The 21683-nt window shown below is 40.9% G+C and overlaps 2 protein-coding genes across 10 annotated transcripts in view; one reads left to right on the forward strand and one right to left on the reverse strand.

Annotated features, from left to right (window-relative positions):
• Positions 1-6033, reverse strand: part of map6a (microtubule-associated protein 6a) — a 19700-nt gene extending 13667 nt beyond the window's left edge. For 3 of the 8 annotated variants that reach the window (XM_071460848.1, XM_071460847.1, XM_071460849.1), the window contains exon 1: positions 5030-6027. In XM_071460848.1, coding sequence (XP_071316949.1) covers positions 5030-5730 — 701 coding nt within the window. In that variant the 5' untranslated portion in view covers positions 5731-6027. Of the gene's footprint in view, positions 1-5029 lie in introns of all 8 variants that reach the window. The other 5 variants (XM_071460842.1, XM_071460843.1, XM_071460845.1 and 2 more) reach the window with 5 other exon arrangements.
• Positions 6033-18482, forward strand: mogat2 (monoacylglycerol O-acyltransferase 2). Of its 2 annotated transcripts, none has more exons than XM_071460851.1 (6): positions 6033-6174; positions 9352-9530; positions 16405-16609; positions 16754-16928; positions 17169-17368; positions 17889-18482. In XM_071460851.1, the coding sequence occupies exons 2-6, from the start codon at positions 9507-9509 to the stop codon at positions 18041-18043; spliced, it is 759 nt and encodes a 252-aa protein (XP_071316952.1). In that variant the 5' UTR covers positions 6033-6174; positions 9352-9506; the 3' UTR covers positions 18044-18482. The 2 variants fall into 2 exon arrangements, with proteins under 2 accessions (XP_071316952.1, XP_071316951.1); XM_071460850.1 differs by lacking the exon at positions 6033-6174 and adding an exon at positions 8078-8264.
• Positions 18483-21683: the final 3201 nt, after the last annotated feature.

Here is a 21683-nt window from a genome sequence, read left to right on the forward strand (position 1 = left end):
CTACAGTTTTAAACCCTCTAGTGAATGAGCATTTTCATTGGATGCTTTATAAGGATGCTGCTGCCAGGCTGTCACAAAGTGCAAGTTTCAACGGTCAGAGTTCGGTTACAACTGCAGGTTTGACTGGGTTACAGCATCTTACATAATTCATCCATATCCAGAATCAAAGCAGAGGATGTTTCCTTGTGAATTAACTGTAATCAGATATGATAAAATCAGATTAGACTGCTTACATAAGACAGTTAGCTTTAGCTCTGAATTGATGCAACTACTGAAACCTGGATATCAGCTGACATTTTAGGATTACATTATGTGGAAACAGTGTACTAACTAAACCGCACTGGTTTTACTATCAAAGCGGAAAAATCAAAGCAGTTTTTTTAGAAAATTTATTATTTGGAGACTTTTGAGATAACAACCTGCAATTTTTACAGTTTCTCTGTGTCTCGGAGCTGGAGCAGGATTTGCGTTTCTGCATTCACTGCTTGTCAGGAAAACATGAAGCTTTGCAGACTCTCTAAGAGGATCATTTTTTAAATCCACTAGAATCCACTGGCCTCTTTACAGTGCAATGTCTGCTACTGAAAATGCTACATACGTTCTGTAAACGTGACATAAAAGACTCGTTCTGAGTTCACTGAGCATGTTTGTCGGACAGAGGGAGGATTTTGTGTGCCCAAGTGAGAGACATGAAAGAGGAAACTCAAAGGGAGAAGCTACTGAGATTGAACTGCAGTGGAAAATGTTGAGCTATGATGTGACACAAATTGAAATAAAAGATTCATGCCTCCTCAGTATCTCTCTCTGTCTCTCTACTCAGTGAACCTGAGGTACCTCAGCTACTTAACTCCACTCTCATTTGTCATTCTCATTTATTTGCGTGATAATTCTTTTTTGCAATGTGCTCTTTAAATGTCATTTATTAGACACCATACATCCCATAATGCAACAAATAACCCTGACAAGAGGAAGAATGGCCTTTGTCTTTTACAGCAGTACCGGGAGCAAAAAGAAAACAGACTCCAGCAGCTTCTGTCTCAGACTCGTGACTTATTCTCATGCAGAAAATGGCATTTTATACATAATGCAGCGGCGCTGGTGAGAGGAGGCTGGATGGGGCTTGAGACTGGGAGGCTGCTCGCTGGAAATGCTGCACCAATTCAGGCACGAAAAGAAGTAGTTAACAGTGGCATAAAAAGGCCTATAGTTGCCTTTGACATTTCCCAGGTGCACTGCAAAAGAGCCTTTGTGTTCAGGAGGCTGGATAAATAAAAGTTTATGAAAACAGCAAGTGTCCTAGTCAGAAAATAGAGCAGAGGGCTCTATTTTCAGGGCTTCCTGTTTAATTGGCCCGGTGCAACCCGGCACAATGGTAGAGCAGGGCTGGCTCTGAATAGACACTTCATGTGGTTCCATGAGGAAAACTGGTTCCTGCTGCAGAGTCTGTACTGACTATAATGACACTTTGGAGAAAGAGAAAGGTCCATGGGTTAGGGTTGGACAGGCCTGACAGATAACAATATATATTTGATTTTATCGGCCAATATTCTCTTTTTTTTAATGTTTTCTTAAATTAGTCTTTTAAAGCAATGTGACCGAGACATGTGTCAGTAGGACAAGACTAAGAATTTACAGCCGAGCAGCTCTGTGCGGCTGTGTTTAGGCACAGCCTCACAAATGCTAACATCAGTGTGCTATCATGCTGACAATGACAATGCTAATATGCTGACGAGCAGCAGGTATAATGTTTACCATGTTTATGATCTTAGTTTAGCATGTTAGCATGCTAATATACGCTTATTAACACTAAGCAAGGCACAGCTCCGGCTGATGGGAAGGTCATTAGTGTGACAAGGAAAGGTTTGGGGGTGAACACTGTTATTAAAAAATGAAAAATTAATTCTGAGGAAGTTCTGCTCATCTGATTGACAGATGTGATTTAAGAATAAAGAAACATAAGGAAGCTAAAAATGTCAACCTCACAGTGGTGCCAGAGGACGTGTCAGTCATGAAGACTTCCCCTGGGGATGTCAGCATGCCAACAAAACGTCTGTACAAAATTACATGGCAATCTTATGGAGCCCAGAAGGAGTCATGGAGCTAAAAACTAACTAACTATTGTTCACAATTTAGCAATTTGTACTCTCGTTTCAATAATGTGTGTGCACCAATTACTACTTCGTGCCGTCTTTGGTGCGACCCCATTCTGTCAGCTGGAAGTTTGATGAATATGACAAAGACGGTCCTTTTGAAACGCTCCAAAACCCTGAAGCTGAGGTTCATGAACTGGATCACATCTGAAGTATCTTCAAAGTTTTTATGACAGTCTATTATCCTGTAACATATATTTGAGGGCAGTGGCAGAGCCAGGGGGTGGCCTGTGGTGACCGTGCCCACCCCTGGCTAGAGTCTGGCCATCACACTTGCCTCCCCACATAGCACCATATTTCTCATGCTGAACCATTTCTCCACAGCTCTGGATCAGATCTGAATTAGATTTGGATGGATGGATAGTGCAGCTAAAATTTACTAGTTGAAAGTACAAACAGAAACAAGGGAATCAAACTCTTATGAGCCGAGATTCAGGTACAAGCTGAACACAAACAAACAAGGTAATCTAACCTCTGAGCAGCTCCATACCACACAGAGAGACCTCGATCTGGCCACCCACATTAAAACTGTCTGGCTCCACTGCTGTTTGAAGGATGTAAAAACTAACAAAACCCTAAGTATATCCACATACCTCAGTCCAAGATAAAATCCTACACAATCAGAGTGAAGGGAACATACGAGACAAGACTAATCCTATGTGATGGTCTGACTCACCAACAAACCGTCAGACGGACATTGCTACTAGCGTGGCTTAAAATAAATTTGTCGGTGATCTTTGGTGTCATTGTTTCTTAGCTACCTCAAACATATTTCATTTCTGTATTGCTCTTTGTTGTGTCTCATCTGATACTGATAAATGTGCAGTTAGCTAATATCAGCTGATCTCCGCCTGCCGATTCAGTCAGATTCTCCTGCAGCTCCACAAAGTGAGCGGCCCCAGCAGAGAGCGTCTTCAGACAGCACAATGAAGCAAAAGGGACGGTCATTCTTAGTTTATGTACAAAGGTAAATTTACTTCATGGTCTGCTTAACAATATCTTCCACATCAGAAACATAGCAAGTAAATCACTACAAGAGGACGTGCAGTCATGTTGAAGATCTTTTTCAGACTTTTTTTTTCCATTTTATGACATTTTTGGTGATAAATGTTATTTCAATGTTTTGTTTTTTTTTTCACAGCGCTTCTCACTTATTATTTTATGCAAGTCAGTGTAGAGCTGGAAAATCACTCAGTATTATTAATTATTGTCTTCCACTTGAACCATAGTGTCATGACATGATCATATATGTTTTGTTCTTTTATAAATTCAAATGATTCAAACCAAACTGTTGGTTAAAATCTCACATTTGTTTTTGTTTCACATGTGATCAGTTTTAACTGATGAAAGGTGAAACACAGTCCATTGATATATGGAATATAAATACCAGATAAATATTGTTATTGATATCATGATATTGATTTTAACAATATTACCCAAACCTGAGGCATCAGACTTTACAGCGAGGGTCCTCTGTAACGATGCATGATTCTTCAATAATGGAAAAGTGAAAGCCAAAGTATATGTGTGTGTGTTTGTGTGTGTGTGTGTGTAACTATCAGTGGTATTAAGCCACAGTTGACCTGCTTTGAGTCTCTGCTGGCAGAGGAAGACAGAGGGTTGACTGGGCTTCTGCCTGTCACGGTGCAGCCATGTCATGCCATGTGGGAGTAAAGCACCCTGGGCTGCACCCTGAGGACCACGCAACCACACAGGCACAGCAGCAGGGCACCAAACATCTGGAAGACTTATTCTCTGATCTCACATTGTACCATTCACCTCTGCCTGCTCACTCACTCTTCGTCCAGGCGTCGCTGTCTCAACCCTGCACTCTGTGACACAAGGTTTAGCAAAAATGTATTTAAAAAACAAAACATAGAACACACCAATAAACTCTAAAAACAAAGTGCAGCAGTGACAAAAAATGTGACATGGATCTCATATATCACACCATCCCATGCTCTCACCAGCAGCCTTCCCAACACAACCTGTACCAAGACAAACACACAGTGACTGTGATGTGCAAGACTTGATGCTCATCCATCCACCAGTTCCCATCATCCTCGGGAACGTCGCATAATAGGACAGAGATTAGCATCGTGGGCCTAAACGTCAACAGTGTTTGACAACGACTCCACCTTGGCCTTTACATTTAACTGAATTAGCTTCTGTGGAGAAAAGTTGCTCTGTAATGAAATTTGGAACCACCTTGGAGCCGGTTCTTAATATCCACAGGAAGTGAAGACACTGACAGTGACAGTGTGTCGAGGGCTACTATAAATATATTTTGTAATACTTTCTTTTTCTCCAGTCATCACAATATTAATAATTCACTGATTGTATTTTTGTTTAGAGGCTCAACATCGTGATGACTGTCAGTCATCAGTGATGGATGATGTTTGAACGGATGATGAGTTTTAAAGGCTCCTTGTTACAGTTTTGTGTTATTCATAACATTCTTTCTCAGTCCTAGGCTCAAACCATTTTCTGATGCTCCCCAAAAATCTAAATAATTTGGTGGCTATGTGAAAATGATTATCCCATTAATAGGCCATACATCATTTTCAATTCTTTGTGCACTTTTGGTTATTAATGGCAAACACCAATCAGTGTTATTTTAGGCTACTTAGAAATATTATGGGACAGGTGTTTACCTGACAACAGATATGCAATTATAGTGTGTAAAATTACTTTTCTCTTTTTCTTAATTAAAGGAATGAATAAAATAGTGATTTTTACCGATTTCGACCCTATGGGGTCATGGGGTCGAAATCGGTAAAAATCATTATTTTATGATATGAGGTGTCACGGACACCTCAGGCCTTTGGACCCCCAGGGTAGCTCTCAGCCTCCCAGTGACAGGCAGGGTATGAACTCACTTGTATGAGGTGCCGGCTGTGATCTCCTCTTTGATCTGTCTGTTGACAGCATCCGCGGCCGCCCTCCCTTTCCCCTCTCCTTCCCCCTTCAGGACACCTTTCTTCTCCCCCTGCTGCTTGCTGGGCCGCTTTCTCCTCTCTGGCCCCGGCAGCAGGTCCTTCTCCTGCACCCTGTCTGCTATGGCGCTCTTCTCCACGCCGCTGTCCGCGTCTGCCTGCGCCGCCTGCGCCGCCTGCTGCTTCCCGTGTCTCGACCTGTCCGGTGCTCGGTCGTCACCGGTGCTCGGTGGTTTGGGTATCCAGGGGTGGTCGTACCTTTTCGGGATGGGCCAGGGCTTGAAGTCCTTCTGGTACTGGGTCTCGCTGTTGAACGGTGTTTCCGGGCCCTGGTACCGGGCCTTCGGTTTGCAGCTCGGTTCCGGTCGCACTTTCCAGTGCTTGAAGTCCTCGCGCATCACCGAGCTGCACACGCGCTCCTCGGAGACGCACCGCCGCGGCGCGCGCGTTTCTGCGCGAGACGGCTGCGTTTCTATGGCGACCCGGGCCTGAGGAGGGTGGAGCGGCGGCTGCAGCTGGATGTGCTGCATCTCAGACACGTCCGTGTACTTGGTGAAGACCAAAGGCACCGCGATGTCAGCCTTGTCCAGCTGGTTCCAGAAGCGGGCCATGCAGCACGCCCTGCTGATACAGGGCCAGGCCATGCTGAGGGTCAGGGGCCCCGCTACCACAGCTTCCACCAGCTCCGAGATCAAGGGGAAATATGTTCTTTACACCCCGGTATCCTGCCCGGAGAAAAACAAGATGTCCGGGTGTCAGGCTGCACGGATGGCTCCAATACCGCTGACGTTAGATTACGTGAAGTAAATCCATTGTTGTTGTAAAATACACTGCCATAGATTTTAGTACAAAAAAGAGACAACAACAACCGCACCGAGGTTGGCTCTGTTTCCCTCCGTGCCCGCTCTGTCCCGCACGTCTCGCTACATCACTCCGCGGCAGCGCACTGCGAGGAAAACGGCCCCGCCCGCCTGCTCAGCATCCCTGAGACACTGAACTGAAGCCGAGGAAAATAACGTCAAGTCCGAGAGAAAATCAAAGGACTTCCGGCTCGAAACTAAAACTCTAAAAGTCTTAGTGATGCTCAGGTGAGATGGCGCAATTAAAGACACCCATAAGAAAACAGAAGACATTGAAAGTGATGTGTAGTTATAAATTGTCACATTCTCTTCACACAGCATGGGCTATACAGACGATGACAAATTAAAAAGAAAACCAATATAAAAGTGTCCTAGTGAGCCGCTCATAAAGCTTTAATGCTCTTTTGGTGTTTTGATGATGGTGGCCACCAACACGTTGGTCCAAAAGTTCCCTGAGTCGTTGATCTGGGTTGAGATCTAGTGACTGCTAAGGCCTCAGCATATGATGGGGGCGTTGTCATCCCCCAGTTTGTCGCCCGTCTGAATTTAGCATAAACGCCGAAGGTGGTGTTTTTATTTTGAAATTTGAATCACATTGATTCCGACGTAAACGATTTGTCTTTACGCACACAGCCGACTGGTACTGGGGGGGGGGGGGGGGGGGGGGGGAAATCCAACCATCGGCTTCTTCTCTCAGCATTCAGATATTTGTTGACATTAGATAAAACAAAATGAGAAAATTAGCTGCCAATAATGAGAAATATTCCTGTCTTATAACCGGCCCACCACCACCACCCAAAAGAAAAGAAAGAAAGAAAGAAAGTAAAAAATTAGATACTAGATTCATTAGTTAAAAAAGAAAATATTAAGTAGGATTATATTGTCATTCACTAATAGATTTATAATTAATAATATATTTATTTTTGATGTGAAGATTTAAAATTATATAAATTATAGCCAATCAAAGCCATTAAATGTCCACACTGTTAAATGTGGGCTACTGATTCATGCAAAACTGCCTTTGTGACAAAGACTGGCAGACTGAGACAGCAAATAGTAGAATACATGAATAATGCCAACACATTTACACACCCTGGGGGCCTGTTTCATGTTGGACTGCAATTTCTATAAGACATCTGAAAAACCAGCACATAATCTTAACATGGGAGTTTATTTATAATGGAGGCAGTCAGCTCCTTTTTAAAGCAATAATAGCTGTTTAGCTTTAAAATACAATGTTTCCTTTTTATTTAACTGCATTAACTTCATCGCTGTAAGTGGCTGCAGGTGAAACATTGAGTGACTGAGTGTTAAGGATCAAAGTGTTAATGAGGTAATTAGGGCGGAGGATCCCTGAATAAATGAATAATTTACGAAGATGTAATCAAAGGGAAAACTGTAATAGAATGGCATCAACCCATTGTCTCTGACAGACGTCAGTCTAACTGAAGTGAACAACTGGAAGATAAAAAAAAAAGATAACGAGAGTGAGAAGGGTTTACGTTCTGCTGAGTGTCTGTCTCAGTGTTGTGTGTTGACATGTGATGCAATGCATGAATGACTCCTCCACTATCTCCTGTTATCTTCTTTCCCCTTCATCGACACCTTGGATGACGCTGTCAATCTCCCCAGTGTGCTGTGCAAACACCTTGATTCTTGGCTATGGGGCCTTATAAAACTACAACTGTACTCTCCTTTTGAACAACATCCAAATCATTTTAAAAAGTATTGCATACAACACTGATAGTGGCATTATGTGAGACTTCTACATAGGACCTTTATCACTCTCTGTATCACACTGAGATGCAGTTACGTGATTGCTCAACCAGATGGGGCTGCCTTTACAATTATACAGACCAACACATTACACAGTCATGCTAACCCCTGACTGCTTCCATGCAGAGAAGGAAGATAAACAGCAGTAAAAGCAACATTAGCGACAGCATTTCTCTCTTCCACTGACTTACAGTTGGTTTTATTTTGCACAGTTTGTAATTCTTGTTTGCTTTACTGTGAGTTTTAGCAGCTCCTTCCTTGCAGGGTCAAAAGTCTGATGAGGTAGATATGAACTGGCAAATCAAACCCTATACTGAGTTTCTGAGATAAGACTGTCGATCAGAGGTGATTGTGCAGAGGTGAGAGGACTTTGGACCCATTTCACTCGCTCTTCTTCTCAGCCACTGGCTGCAGTGCCTCAGGTTGTCTCTCCACACTTGGGGAAAATATGAAGATTAATTTTGCCCCCCTGGACGTGCCCTTAAGCAGGAGGCTACAGACAGCAACGGTGCTGCAGTGGGTCTTCTCCTTCCTTGGCCTGGGTGAGTGCGCATATATAAAGATGGCGTATTAATAGCATGGCGCTGCTGAGGAAGCAAAGATCTGTCTTCATTTCTTTACCATAGGTGTTCAGACATGTTGGCCTAAAAGTAGAGTGTAGTCTTCACCAACTGATAAAGTTTATATTATACATTTTCCAGAAACAGTTACTATTTCATATGTTGGCTGTATTTGTTGAGCAGGTGGTGTTCAGGTGTTACAACTGATTCACAGGGATGGGAGGTGTGTCCTGCACATTCAGCCCGTCATAGCTGGAAGTATATGTGTCAATAAATATACTAAAGATTAGCTTCACACCAATCTGTCTTCAGTCAGTATTTGTTATTTCACCTGGAAAGTTCATTAAGATTAAAAATCTTTTTTTCTGAGGCCCTGAGGTGGGAATTGCTTCTGTATATCATCGCCAGTGTTTCTGCTGGTCTGTTCGTTTTCAATACTCTGAGGTCTTTCAGATAATAAGGAGTGAAACAACTCGCATCACACTGGGCAGCAGCCAAATCTCCTACAGGGATTCTCAGCTCAATGACAAATGTCCCTCAGCCAGATATTGAACCACACCACTGTTTGGCCACCGGTGCCCCCAACCTCTCTTTATTCTACTAAACAGAACAATTTTTATTTTTTTACACACAGATACTTAGAGACAATGTCATCACTACCACCCAGGCCATCACATGATGGGAGAGATCATTTATAGAATTGGAGTTTGCACACTGATAGCTGTGTGTACCCAGAAAAACCAAAGAGCTAAAATGCAAACAGATAACACATCACGGTGAAATGTTAAACTGTACTGACATCATACAAGTGCGTTCTCCCATTGCATGGCTCTGCTCTCAGCAACCACCAAAACCACTTATTATGTCATCTCCAGCAGAACTGAATGGTGCTGATGCAGAGCAGATGCTGTCATTCATAAAATGGCTATTTCCACACAAGCACATGACGTTCTGCAGTAGCCATTCATACGGAGTCTGTTGTGTTTGTTATAGCAGAACAGAACTGTTATATAATGCACTTTTTTACGTTAAAGTCGCTGCTCACTACACTGATTCTTTCTTTCCTCAGCGCCCACTTGCATCTTCCTGTTCTTCTACCTGCTGTTCACACGCTTCTGGCTGATCAGCGTGCTGTACGCCGTCTGGTGGTACTTTGACTATGACACCCCGGCACGCGGAGGCCGCAGGGTGCCTTATTTGTGTGGCCTCAAACTTTGGGATTACATGAGGGATTACTTCCCCGTCAAGGTGAGAGACAGCTTTTAGACTGTTGTTGTATAGGGCCTGCATTTCAATCACTATATATACTGTGTATGTACATCACTGCCATTAAGCAGCCATAAAATCCATGTGAGTTGGGATGGTTACCTCGGCAGAGGACATTAGAACATCTCTCTCCCCTTTCATTTTATCTAATCTTTGATCTGCAGCTACATATGAGCCCTTATCTCTGTCCTTGGCAGCAAATGGACCACTGACGGATGACACCCCTCTGTTTCCTATAGACATGTACTGCACATGTACACACGGCCTCCCCAAACCCTACAGTCAACGTCTTGTTGTCTGATTAAGCACTGTACTGTAGGCCGTGTCTTTTCCGTTGTGAAAGAAAATTCATTTTCACTACTAGACTTACAGACTCTAAAATACTGTACTAAACAGCAACGATTTGGGTGCATACTAAATGCAGAACTAGAGTAAATATGTGAAAAATAATAGAAATTTAGGAAATATTCTTTCTATAATAAATGTAGTGTGATTTTGACACCGAAAAGACCTCCCCACAAAACAAACATTCCTTGCTGGAAGTTGGATGTGTAGATTGATGCCACTCTTATATCTGTTAGATACAAAGCTGGGCCCAGGAGACAGTTAGCTTAGCTTAGCATAAAAACTGAAAGCAGGAAACAGCTAGCCTGGCTCTGTTGTGGTTGTTGCCATGTCAACCTCAGGGTGAGCTCCAGGAATTATGGATTCAACTAAAAAGATATCACATCTTAATAAGTTTTCAAGTGCTGGCATGTGGGTTTTTTCTTTCTTTTACTTTCTTTGGACAGGGCTAGCTAGCTGTTTCCCAATTACTTTATGGTAAGCTAAGCTAACTGTCTCCAGGCTCCAGCTCCACATTTGATGGACAGTTATGAGAAGTCTAATGCTCGGTAAGTCAGTGAATAAGTGCAGTTTACAAAATGTAAAATAACTTCTTTAATCAGCAGTTTAGGGAACTTCTGGTGATTTTTTGCAGCTTTACTCTGGCTGCAGCTGCAAACCAGAACTATTCCAGTGTCCAGAGGCACGGACAGAGGAAATACAGAAGGCTGTTATTCCAACTACAAAATGTATAACCCATTTGTTACAGCCATGTCTGTGAACTCACCGCCACACCAATTCCAGCTTTGAAACGAAGAGAAAAAATATTTAAAAAATAACAAGAAATGTCTGCTGCAGTCTGGTTAACACTGTTTACACATACACACATTATCCGATGATCCAAGGTAGGAACAGATAATTGATTATTGATACTACAAAGGTTTCTTCTAACCTTACTGGCTTTGTTTTTCTGGTTTTGAAATGTGTTTGCAAGGATAGATAAGTTGGCAATTATACTTCAGTTTCAGATACATAAACAGTGCTTTTGGTGTGATATTAAAAACACTGCCAGCTCTCAATGTACAATCCATACTTCCCTCTTGCAGCTCTTTGTGTCCCTCTTGTGGTCATACTTGAGCAGTACGTGTCCTTGACTTGCAGGCTTGTGACAATGAAAAAAAAATCCTGGTATTTTATGTCAAACTCAACAACAGTGTTTGATGTTTGCTGTAAGATTTCTGATCTTATGAAAAACAACCGGAGAGCACCTCATCTGAGGAATTCACAGAGAACAGACCCTGTGCTGACAACATCCTCCACATTACATGGCTCTGCTTCTTGCCCCTGGCAGAGACTTATACTTTGGACTGAGCTGATAAGACACAGCAACAACAACATAAATTCAACAGCATTTTAAAAACAGCTCTGCATACATTATCCTCAGCAGTACCACAAAACATTTGATGTATTTATTAGATATTTTGATGTTTGAAAAATGAAATTAATGTCTTAAGAATATCTTTAAAAGGTTATAAAGACACAATATAAATTTCATAGACAGTAAATCTTTTTTTTCCAGCAAGAAGTTACTTTCTGAATGTATGAGATCAGGCCAACTGAGTTTATATAATGTGCTTTTTGAAAGAAAATGAGGTCAGAATTCATCACATATATTTAGACCTATATTAAGCATAATTGAATGCTATTGATGCAGAGCAGTATTAAGTGGGTCATGTTTACATGAATTAGCCTTCAAAGCCATAAATGATAACACAGTAATTCATATTGGCTTGATTCACTGAACTATCTAATGGGATCAGATTCCAGTTTTCTATATAATTTTATATTTGCAAATATTTTAAACAACAATATTGATGCTATTATTATTGCCAACATCATTATACTTTATTTATGTTCTGTAAAATGTTTCTTCACTGCCGACTAGAACACTGCAGAGAGAATTATGAGCAATAAAATGAAAAAATGTAGGCTATAACAATAAAAGCCAAGAAAAGGTGAGATAAGGCAGCAATAAGTACTGCAAAGGCAGAACCATATAATAATAAAAGTCAGGAGAAGACTAGCACAGAAGTAATTACATAATAATTCGGTTTGTAAAATCAATAATAATAATGATACAGTTTTTGATAATAAAACAATAAAAAGTCTAAGTGTGGTGCAAATAAAGAAGAGTGGAAACAACAGCTTTCTGACAGTTTCACACCCAGAAATTAGCGTTGTAAGCATTTGCAAATTTCCCCACTGTGGGACTGATGAAGGCTATCTTAAATCTGAAATCTTAGATTAAATGGCTGTTCATGATATTCTGTCCTGCGCATAACACATAATCAGGGTCTATATTTTATTGCAACTGAGGTGAGATTTACAGTAGTTGGTTATCATGTCAATCTCTCATGAGAGATCTCGTGTGAACTTATACCAGACAGAAGAATCCTGCTTCTACTTTTCTGTCCATGTGAAAAGAAATACAAGTCTCATCTAAAACATCTAAAATTCCCTGTTTTGTAACCCGTTCAAAGCAAATCATCTCCCCCATCATCTGACTGAATGCCTCATTACATCTGAAACAAAGAGTCAGTGTAGGGGTGAAGAGGAGCAGTGTATTTCACAGAGCCTAATTTGTTTCCTTCAGTCTTTTTCCACCATTTCTAATTACACCGTCATCAGCTCAGACAACCTCACCATCTGATGTGTGGTCGCTGGGTTTTTAAGAGAAGAACAGAGCTGTTTTTAATTAGTTGGATCTGCAGCAAAATCCACACTAAATAATGCTGATTAGCTGCTGGTGGCCGTGCTTTTGAGAAACACCTAAATCTTTTCAAGGAATAACAAGGCTTTACATAATAAAAAGAATCAAGCGAGTCAGACTCATGACCAGCCATCTACTGTAAACTTATCATACTTCTGTATCATAACTGAATCATAAGACGTGAGGCAGTTCAAAGCAGATACATTTATAATCACATCTAAATTAGGATGAATTTACACAATGTTTAGAGCAATATTCCAACATTTTGGGAGTATTAGGTTTTTAGTAGATAGATGAGAGGATCAGTACAACTCTTATGTGTTTGTAATGTATTAGCATAATGACTAGAACAAAGGGGAACAGCAAGCATGGCTCTGGCCCCTACAAGAAACATTCAGCATGTAAATCCACTGTGAAAAAACTGCATCAGCTGTCATTTTTACACTTCGGTTTTTTTTGTTTACAAATTAAACAAACAAGATATTAGTTAGTGAGCTTAACAGGTGCTGATATGTGCATAAGCCTGTCACCCCAAAATGTTTGACAAAATTGAGGCACTTCACATCAAATAGGCCACTCACATGCTGCTGTGGAAAAGGGTTAAAAATTTGGCAGCCAACAAAATAATTGGAGAGCAAATCAAAAAAACTAATTCAATTTTTTTTCTGGCTTATTGAAAAAAAACAACACAGTGCTGTGGTTCAATCGAAGACAAAAGGAGGAAAAGAAAAACACTTCACAGTGTTTCAGGAGGAAATCCCTGAAAAAATTTGGATCCACACCAAAAAGACTTGCTCCACAGAACTTTGGTCCACCTAATGTTATTGACTAAACACAAAGTCCTTGGTAGGGACAATAGCTATACAGAGTATGCAGGACAACTTGGTTTTCAACAGGGTAACTCGAGCCAATGATTAACTTTGTGACCCGGGGGCCTGCAGGTACAGGTACCCACAATACAAACAGTGTGTATTCAAAACAACACACCAGCTTTATGAAGGTCCAAAATCATGACACCACAGTACTGTGTCAGTAGAGGGTGTTGTCACTTCAGTTAAACAGAAGAAAAAATAATCAAAGAACATGAGAAAAAAAAATTAAGTGTTTGAAATGTGCTCCTGGAAGCTCCTTATTTGTCTCTGAAAGATAACCTGGGATCCTAGATAATGGGTGTGAATGTGGCCTTAGCTTTGTGGCCTTGAAAGGCTAATCTCACTCACAGATACAACGAGTGAGGGGAACAGATTTGTTTTTCACAGAGAGCACACTGCTCGTCTGCGCTGCAAAACAAACTGCAACACGTGACCCTTGACAGTGACTTGAGTGTAACTTCAGTGTCTCTCGCTATCTCTTCCCCTGCTCTCGGTCAGTGGAGGCCTGCCAACACTGAGATATCTTAGCAAGTCATTTACAGTTAGCGATCAAGAACCATTATTTCTGACACTATAGAGAAACCTTACTCACTGCCCATTGATCGATTTAAATACTGAATGGTTTGTCCAACACAAAGATCTCTTTACCTGACAAATTTCAAAGCATCATAGCAGGTAGTTCTTACCAGGCATAAACAAATAGTGTATGATACTGTTCCAGGGTTTTTATAAGTCAATACCAGCTGAGTTTATCTTCATTTTTAGATAGATCTGAAGAGACACTTTACAGTTGTACCAGACAGACAGATAGATCTGAAGAGCTGCTTTATAGTGAAATCACCCTTATTAGTGCACTATTAACAAATGATTTCCTAATCAATACTTGTTACAACAAAGTGAATTTATCAAGAATTCTCGATGAGGAAGTGCAACAGAAGATCGTAGCTGGGTCACAGTGTTGTAGAGAAACACTGCTATCATACAGAATTTCATTGTACATACAGTACAGGAACAATCAGACCTTCACAGAAAGGTCAAAGGTTTCACTGTGTGTTTATATACAGCTGCAGTGACCAATACTGCATTGATCTATTGTTTGATGGGAAGATTCTGTTGTGAAAAATTGAAAAAGACATATGAAAAACTCAGATATATTATGACTACAATCTGATTTACAAATGGTGATGTGGACAAAGATGAAGTAGATAAAGTTACATTGTTATTATAGTTTGACTGTAAATTATATTTTAGATCATATTTGACTCTCCAGCTCTTACACAGAGCTAAATCAAAGTGTCTGACTATGCGAGGCTATAGTTTGACTAATGACATGTTGTTTTTTGTACTTTCATGGAGTTTGTGTTGGAGTCTGTGTTATGCTGGGGGCAGGTCTTTTGTTGTTGTTAGTGGACTCTATTTCTAAGTCAATGTTAGCTGGTGTTGCACAGTGTTGGTGCTGTAGGTTGACTGGAAGAGAGGTGTTGAGGGAAGGCGCTCCAGAGGGAGCATAAATGTCACATCCTTTGGATTTTCCCTGAAAATTTGGCCCAAGGCCTTTAGATAGCAATCAGTCCACAGGCTGTTACTGAGAAAGCTGCAGAAAGTCTAATTTTTAAGTTAGATACAATCGATCCACACATAATTGGTGCATATTCTTACATGCACCTTCATACCCTCTGTACCTTTAAGGGACCATAAGTCAAAAAGATTGGGAACCACTAGTTCAGCTTTTAATGATTTCATAAGCAAATAGTGTCTGTTTCTTTCAAGTCAAATCTTAATCAGAAAAATAACCAAGAACCATTATTTCTGACACTACGGGGGAATGCTGATCAATGCCGATTGATCAATTTAAACACTGAATGGTTTGTCCAACACAAAGATCTCTTTACCTGACCCTGTTCCTGGGTTTTTATAAGTCAATACCAGCTGAGTTCATTTTGACTTTTAGACTTTATATTTGTACCAGCCTTATTAGTGAACAAATGATTGTCTAATCAATACTTGTTACTAGAAAGTGAATTTATCAAGGATTCTCATTGAGGAAATTATGCAATAGATGATCATAGTGGAGTCATAGTGATGTAGAGGAATGGTGTTTTCTATAGCAGTGTGTGTTTTCACTGTGTGGTTTATGTATAGCTGCAGTACAGCTGCAGTGACCAATTCTGCATTGATCTATTGCTTGGTGAGAGGTTCTGCAACAATTGAAAGACACATGAAATACAAGTCTGTTCACACATTGTCAATAAAAAGCAATTAATACATATAAACTGCTTCATATTCTTACATAAACCTTTATACCTTCTGTACCTTTAAGGGACCATAAGACAAAAAAAGTGGTTGAGAACTACTAGTTCAATCCTCAATGATTTTATAAGCAGACGGTGTCTGTTTTTTTTTTTTTAGGCAAATCTTAATCCGAAAAGTAACCAGTAACCCGAACTGTCGCATAAATGCAAATGTAGTGGAGTAATAAACACAGTATTTCCCTCTGAGGTGTAGTGGGAGTAGTAGGAGTATAAAGCAATAAAATGGAAATTGTTGAGTACAAGTACCTTGAACTTGTATTTTAATAAATGTACTGGTTCTAAATGTGTTTGGGCTGTGTCCCAAGTAAGGACAGGGCTGGGGGAAGAGAGAGGGCTCAAAGGGTCAACACCAGTGTTGAAACTGGGAGATCAAGACACATGTTTGTTGCAGCCACTCGGGCTGCCACAATGCAATACTGTCAGCTTTTTTATCGGAAGAATCACATAATCTGAAATCATACACTTCATCAACCTATTATGGAAACATCAATCTTCAATCTAAAATATGTGCATGCACCTGGACATGTGCCCCGTAGATGGTTTCATCTTCCCACTTTTCTTCCTTTTTCTTCCCCCAGTTGGTGAAGACAGCTGACTTGGATCCCAGGCACAACTACGTCTTAGGCTTCCATCCCCATGGCGTGCTTGTGGCCGGGGCCTTTACTAACTTCTGCACCTACGCCACAGGCTTCAGAGGGCTGTTTCCTGGCCTCACCAGCTACATGCTCATGTTGCCCCTCTGGTTCAGAGCCCCATTCTTCAGAGACTATATCATGTGTGCAGGTTTGGGCCAGGGACATTTCAATCATACTGGATCAGATTCAACTGTGTCTTTCATTCAGCCACATGCAGTGCAAAGGTTATGGACTTACTTTGGTTATTGTATATCATTTTAATCTCTCCTTCTGTTCTGCTGCTACACTTCAGGTCTGATCCCTTCAGACAAGGAGAGCGCCAAATATCCACTCCGCAGAAAGGGGGGTGGTAATGCTGTTGTAATAGCTGTTGGTGGGGCCCCTGAGGCCCTTGATGCCCACCCTGGGACCTACAATGTGCTGTTGGCCAAGAAGAAAGGCTTCATCAAAATGGCCATGGAACATGGGTAAGAGCAGAGAGCCCTGGGGAAATGAGAAAATCTATTAAGTTTGGTTTTCTTGAGGCTGGAGCATGGCGTCATGAAACAGAGGCTTATTCAAGCTCCTCACATGGAACTTCCTGGGAAAGTACGAGGTCTGTTATAGGATCAATTTAGTGTGAGAGACAGATGCAAAACACTGGGGGTCAGACTCAGAGGAGTGGATGATAATCAATTAAACAACATTGTCATTAAACATATTTTTAGAGCTCATCTGGTGCCAGTGTTCTCCTTTGGAGAGAATGAAGTGTTTGATCAAGTGGAAAACCCAAGAGGAACGTGGCTTCGATGGATACAAGAACGGCTACAAAACATCATGGGTATCTCCCTGCCTCTCTTCCACGCACGTGGCATTTTCCAGTACTCCTTTGGTCTCATGCCCTACAGAAAACCCATCAATACAGTGGGTGAGTAAACACCTATGTTCTACAGTACATGCAGCAGGTCATAGTATATAGCCATCATTTTATCATCATAATCATCATAAACATCACCTGCAGTGTATGAAGCAAAGGAGGCCTGGCTTTAGACTCAGTCAGAAACCTGAGCTACATTGTCACCGTGTCCCTGCTCATGTATTTCCCAACCAGCTATTGATTTTGTTGGAAGCATCTCATGTCATCTAATGTTGGCAAAGAGAGTTTCAGTGAACGTGAGTAATATTGGTCGGATAAAGAGCAGGTTTTATCAGTCCAGCAGACAGAGGCAGAGATGTGGCTCAATCTGCTGCAACCACATTTAGCAACGGTCTCTGACCCACACCACGGCCCTCTGTAACAGGCTGGCATTCTGCCCTAATGTATGTCATCCCCCTTTTTTTCTTAGATGAAACAGACCTCAAATGGCATCAAACAGTGCATACTGCAAATTATAAAGTACACTGACTCTGAGCGTGTTGTCCTCCTGCACCTTTTCACCTCTCTGCAGTTGGTCGGCCAATCAGGGTGGAGAGGAACGAGAAGCCAACAGCTGAGGAGCTCGACGCCCTCCACCAGCTGTACATGGACGAACTCAGCAATCTGTTTGAGGAGCACAAAGGCAACTATGGAGTGGACAAGGACACACACCTGATCTTTGTCTAGACTGGACTGAGGATGAGGGGATTTGAATGCATATTTATTTCTAAAGCTCTGGTGCTGCAGGTTCAGATAACTGTACATTTTAATTGGCTCTGAACACCTAAATTTGCTCTTACCTGGCCTGTTAATTAAAGATGAATGGAAATGCTCATGTATCCACCCACTGAGACCTGTGTGTTCATTCAGACTGCTGTTTTTTTTCAGGTTGGTGCGAGAAATTGCACAAAGGGGACACTAATGACACAAGCCCAGTTTTCCTCACTAAATCTCTTTGGGGTTTGGGATTTTGTGCAAGGCCTCACACTTTCTCAAATAGAGTCATAGGTTGGATTTGGGTTGCAACATCATGCAAAGACTCTTTCAATAAAACAATGATAATTTCAGTGTTTGGTATTTTTACAGATACTAAATGCAGGGTAAATAAAACATATACACAACAGAATTTTTTGTCTTTTATTTCTGTATTACAGCCTTGAGACATTAAAGGAAATACGTTTGAGAATCCACAACACTCTCATGTCTGTTTGGAGATGGTTAGCTTAGTTGGGATGAACTAGCCTGACTGGTTCTGGCAGAAGAAGTGGCTCCCTGGAGTCACTGGTATCAGTCCTCTGATCTTACAATAACCATGTTTTCCAAAATCTACCTCTCAATTCATTAAACAGTTTGAAACTTTTTTTTATTTTTAAACAATTCAATTTATTATTGTTCTTTAAATTGACAGTTTTGTTTTTATTTATTCATGTGAAATGTGTCTGCTGGACGTGAACAGGGGTTAAAGGTGGTTTTCATCATATGTAAATCAGACACTCAAATATGAGTACGTGTCACATTTATTGTTTTATAAGTTCTAAATTCCACATTAAAGACTCAGTGGCTGGTTTTGGATCAGCTTCTCTGATAAGACTGTCTGTGAACTTTGGCAGACACTTTTTATATAATATGCCAAGCTCTGATATTTCAAAATGAAATGACTGGCAGATTGGACAATGCCCTGATGCTTTCAACACAGTCTGGACAAGCTCTGTGTGCTTAGAAAAATGCTGACTGCAAGAAAAAAATTACAGCAGTGCTGTGATGCAAAAGAGAGAAAATATAATATTTAAGCATAAAAAAAGACACTGATGAGCTGTAAGCATGTTAAACTGGCTGAAACCAGGGAAATGTTTATATATGTGGGGCTGAAAAAAAACAGGCAACCTGTGAACAACATACTGTATTCATATACCTGCTACTGACTTACAGACTGACAATCTTTAATCACAATCAAACACACTTGTAACTTTGATGTCCTCATTTTTCACATCGTGCAGATCATAACATGACAAAACTGATGGGAAATCAATGGAGCAGGCTTTGTGTATCAGAGATAGACATTGATATCAATTGCATTATTGTGATGTGGTGTCCATTCATAGACCAGGATCCGCTGTTTAGTGACAGATGCTAACAGCTGATGACTGTTTGGTCTCAGGTCCCTCTCCTATAGGTGTGTGTGAGGTCAGGGTGACAGCATTATTGACTTATTTTTGTAGGAAGTGGTCAAAGTACAAAAGAATCAAGGCCCCGTGTTCACTGAGTCCTTTGGGTCATATTTTATCTTGGCTTTTTCTCAAAAGAAAACAAAATGTAAAAGGATTTCCGGTCCCCCAAGTTACTATCAACATGCAGTATATACCTGATATGGACAGTAGCTTGAGCACTCCTGATGAATCACAGAGTTTGAACAAATGAAAACCTGTATTGGGACAAAAATATGATTAATTTTGATTCCTTAAGTAGAAAAATAATGGAAAAAAAGCTTGCATGATAACTAAGTCATATCTATACAGGGGATGATTGGGTATCTGCTCTACTGATACAGTAGGCTACCCAGCATGACTTATATAACATGAAATGTTCAACCAAGATGTGTAAACAGGTTAGATTCACTGAGGTGTTGCCTAATGTGAGAGGTGTGAAAACTAGTACTAAATCTGAACACTTGAACTCATCACATCATGACAAAAATGGACAGTGGAGAACAATCACTGCAAGAATAGACATTTAAATCATAAATAACAGACAGAATAAAGGATATTAGCAGCGGACTGCGGAGGCTGTGCTGTAATACTGCACAATTATACCACCGATGGCCCAAATTGTTAGAAGGAGACGTTTCTCAACAGCAGCCTCATGTCAAGGACGGTATTGACTGATTTCATCCAAAAGCAGTTATGATTCTTGGATGTAGTCCTACTAGATATACGCTATCAGTTCAACTTTTTGGGATGAACTGCATCAGATACAAAGTGCAAAGGATTTTTCCAGTAGAGACTGAGTATAATATTTAATTTGATAAACTGACAGGGGTCGAGGTCCCCTGTCACGTTGTCAGCACTTTCACCAAAGAGACATTTCTCCAAACTTCTCAAATGGTTTCATTTAAAGACCTGTCTAATGAAATGTTAAATATTTCACAAAAAGGCAACAATTAGAAATGAAAACAGATTTGTGTAGCAGAACTTTATCTTGTCTTCTCTCCCACCCCATTAATCATCTCACAGTGATTTATCTTGTGGCCCTTTGGAGGGGCCAGACCCCAGGTTGGCAGACATTGGACTAAACTACCCAACTAAGTAGTTAAAATGAGCCGAATCTTGACCAGCTGCAACAGCAAAATTATCATTGATGGAACAGTATTAATCAAATAATGTGACATATAATAATCTGTCACAGAGTTATTTTGACATTTAAGCACATTTACCAATTAAACATCTGTATTATTACCTCATAACGATTTTAAGTGCAGGACTTTCACCTTCATGAGAATTTTTACATTGTTGTATTGATATTCTTACTTATGTAAAGTAAACTTTGTCCACCTATGACCATATCTCTTGAAAACATCTTTATCTGTAGCAGCTGTACATTAGTCATGTGTCCAACCTCTGCTGGGTCCTGGTTTGGTGAGTGTCTCTGCAGTGCCAGCTAGCAGACTCAGCCACTATCAGGGGCGACAAAGAGCAGGACATACCTGCAAGCTTCCCTTGACAGATGCCAGCCTCTGTAGACTTGCACAATGCAACCCACAGCTGCCCAGACTCTGAAGTCATGTGCATGACTGACACGTTCAGCCAGCATGAGTACTGTTAGTCAGATAAAGAGCAGGACTTGTCAGCCCTGCAGAGAGAGGCAGAGATGTGACTCAGTCTGCTGCACCCACGCTGCAACAGTCCCTGACCCACCCCACAGCCCTGTGTGACGGTTCACATGCAGCACTAATGTATGCCACCCTATTTTTTAAAGATAAAACAGACCATAGCATCAGACAGACCATGGTGCAAATCATAGACACTGACTCTGAATGGTTTGTCATTATAAATCAGTGTTGCCTTGATATAAAGTACCCAGCACAGCACAGAGGAGGGTTTTGCATTTACTGTATTCAAAACATGAAGATTCATGCGTCCATCAGGTGGGCTGCTGTGGGGTCTGTTGTGTAAGGCTACTATGCTGCCAAAGCAAATAATAAACTGAGCACTAAATAAATAATTCCCTACTGTTACCTGCTGTTGAATATGCAAAATGATATGTAAAATTAAAGCATGCAAAAAGCCCAAATTTCACAAAAGGTCTGTAAGGATGTTGAGATGATGAGTAT

The sequence above is a fragment of the Trachinotus anak genome, unplaced genomic scaffold, assembly GCF_046630095.1.
Source record: "Trachinotus anak isolate AG129_WGS33_773 ecotype Australia unplaced genomic scaffold, CSIRO_AGI_Tana_v1 ptg000024l, whole genome shotgun sequence".
Lineage (NCBI taxonomy): Eukaryota > Metazoa > Chordata > Actinopteri > Carangiformes > Carangidae > Trachinotus > Trachinotus anak.

What these genes read in the sequence shown, in the direction of transcription:
- mogat2 (XM_071460850.1), top strand. Translation starts at nt 8,171, where the DNA reads ATGAAGATTAATTTTGCCCCCCTGGACGTGCCCTTAAGCAGGAGGCTA. An exon ending in CTTCTCCTTCCTTGGCCTGG is followed by an intron (nt 8,265 to 9,351) that starts GTGAGTGCGCAT and finishes TTCTTTCCTCAG; the next exon opens with CGCCCACTTGCATCTTCCTG. An exon ending in GGGATTACTTCCCCGTCAAG is followed by an intron (nt 9,531 to 16,404) that starts GTGAGAGACAGC and finishes TTCTTCCCCCAG; the next exon opens with TTGGTGAAGACAGCTGACTT.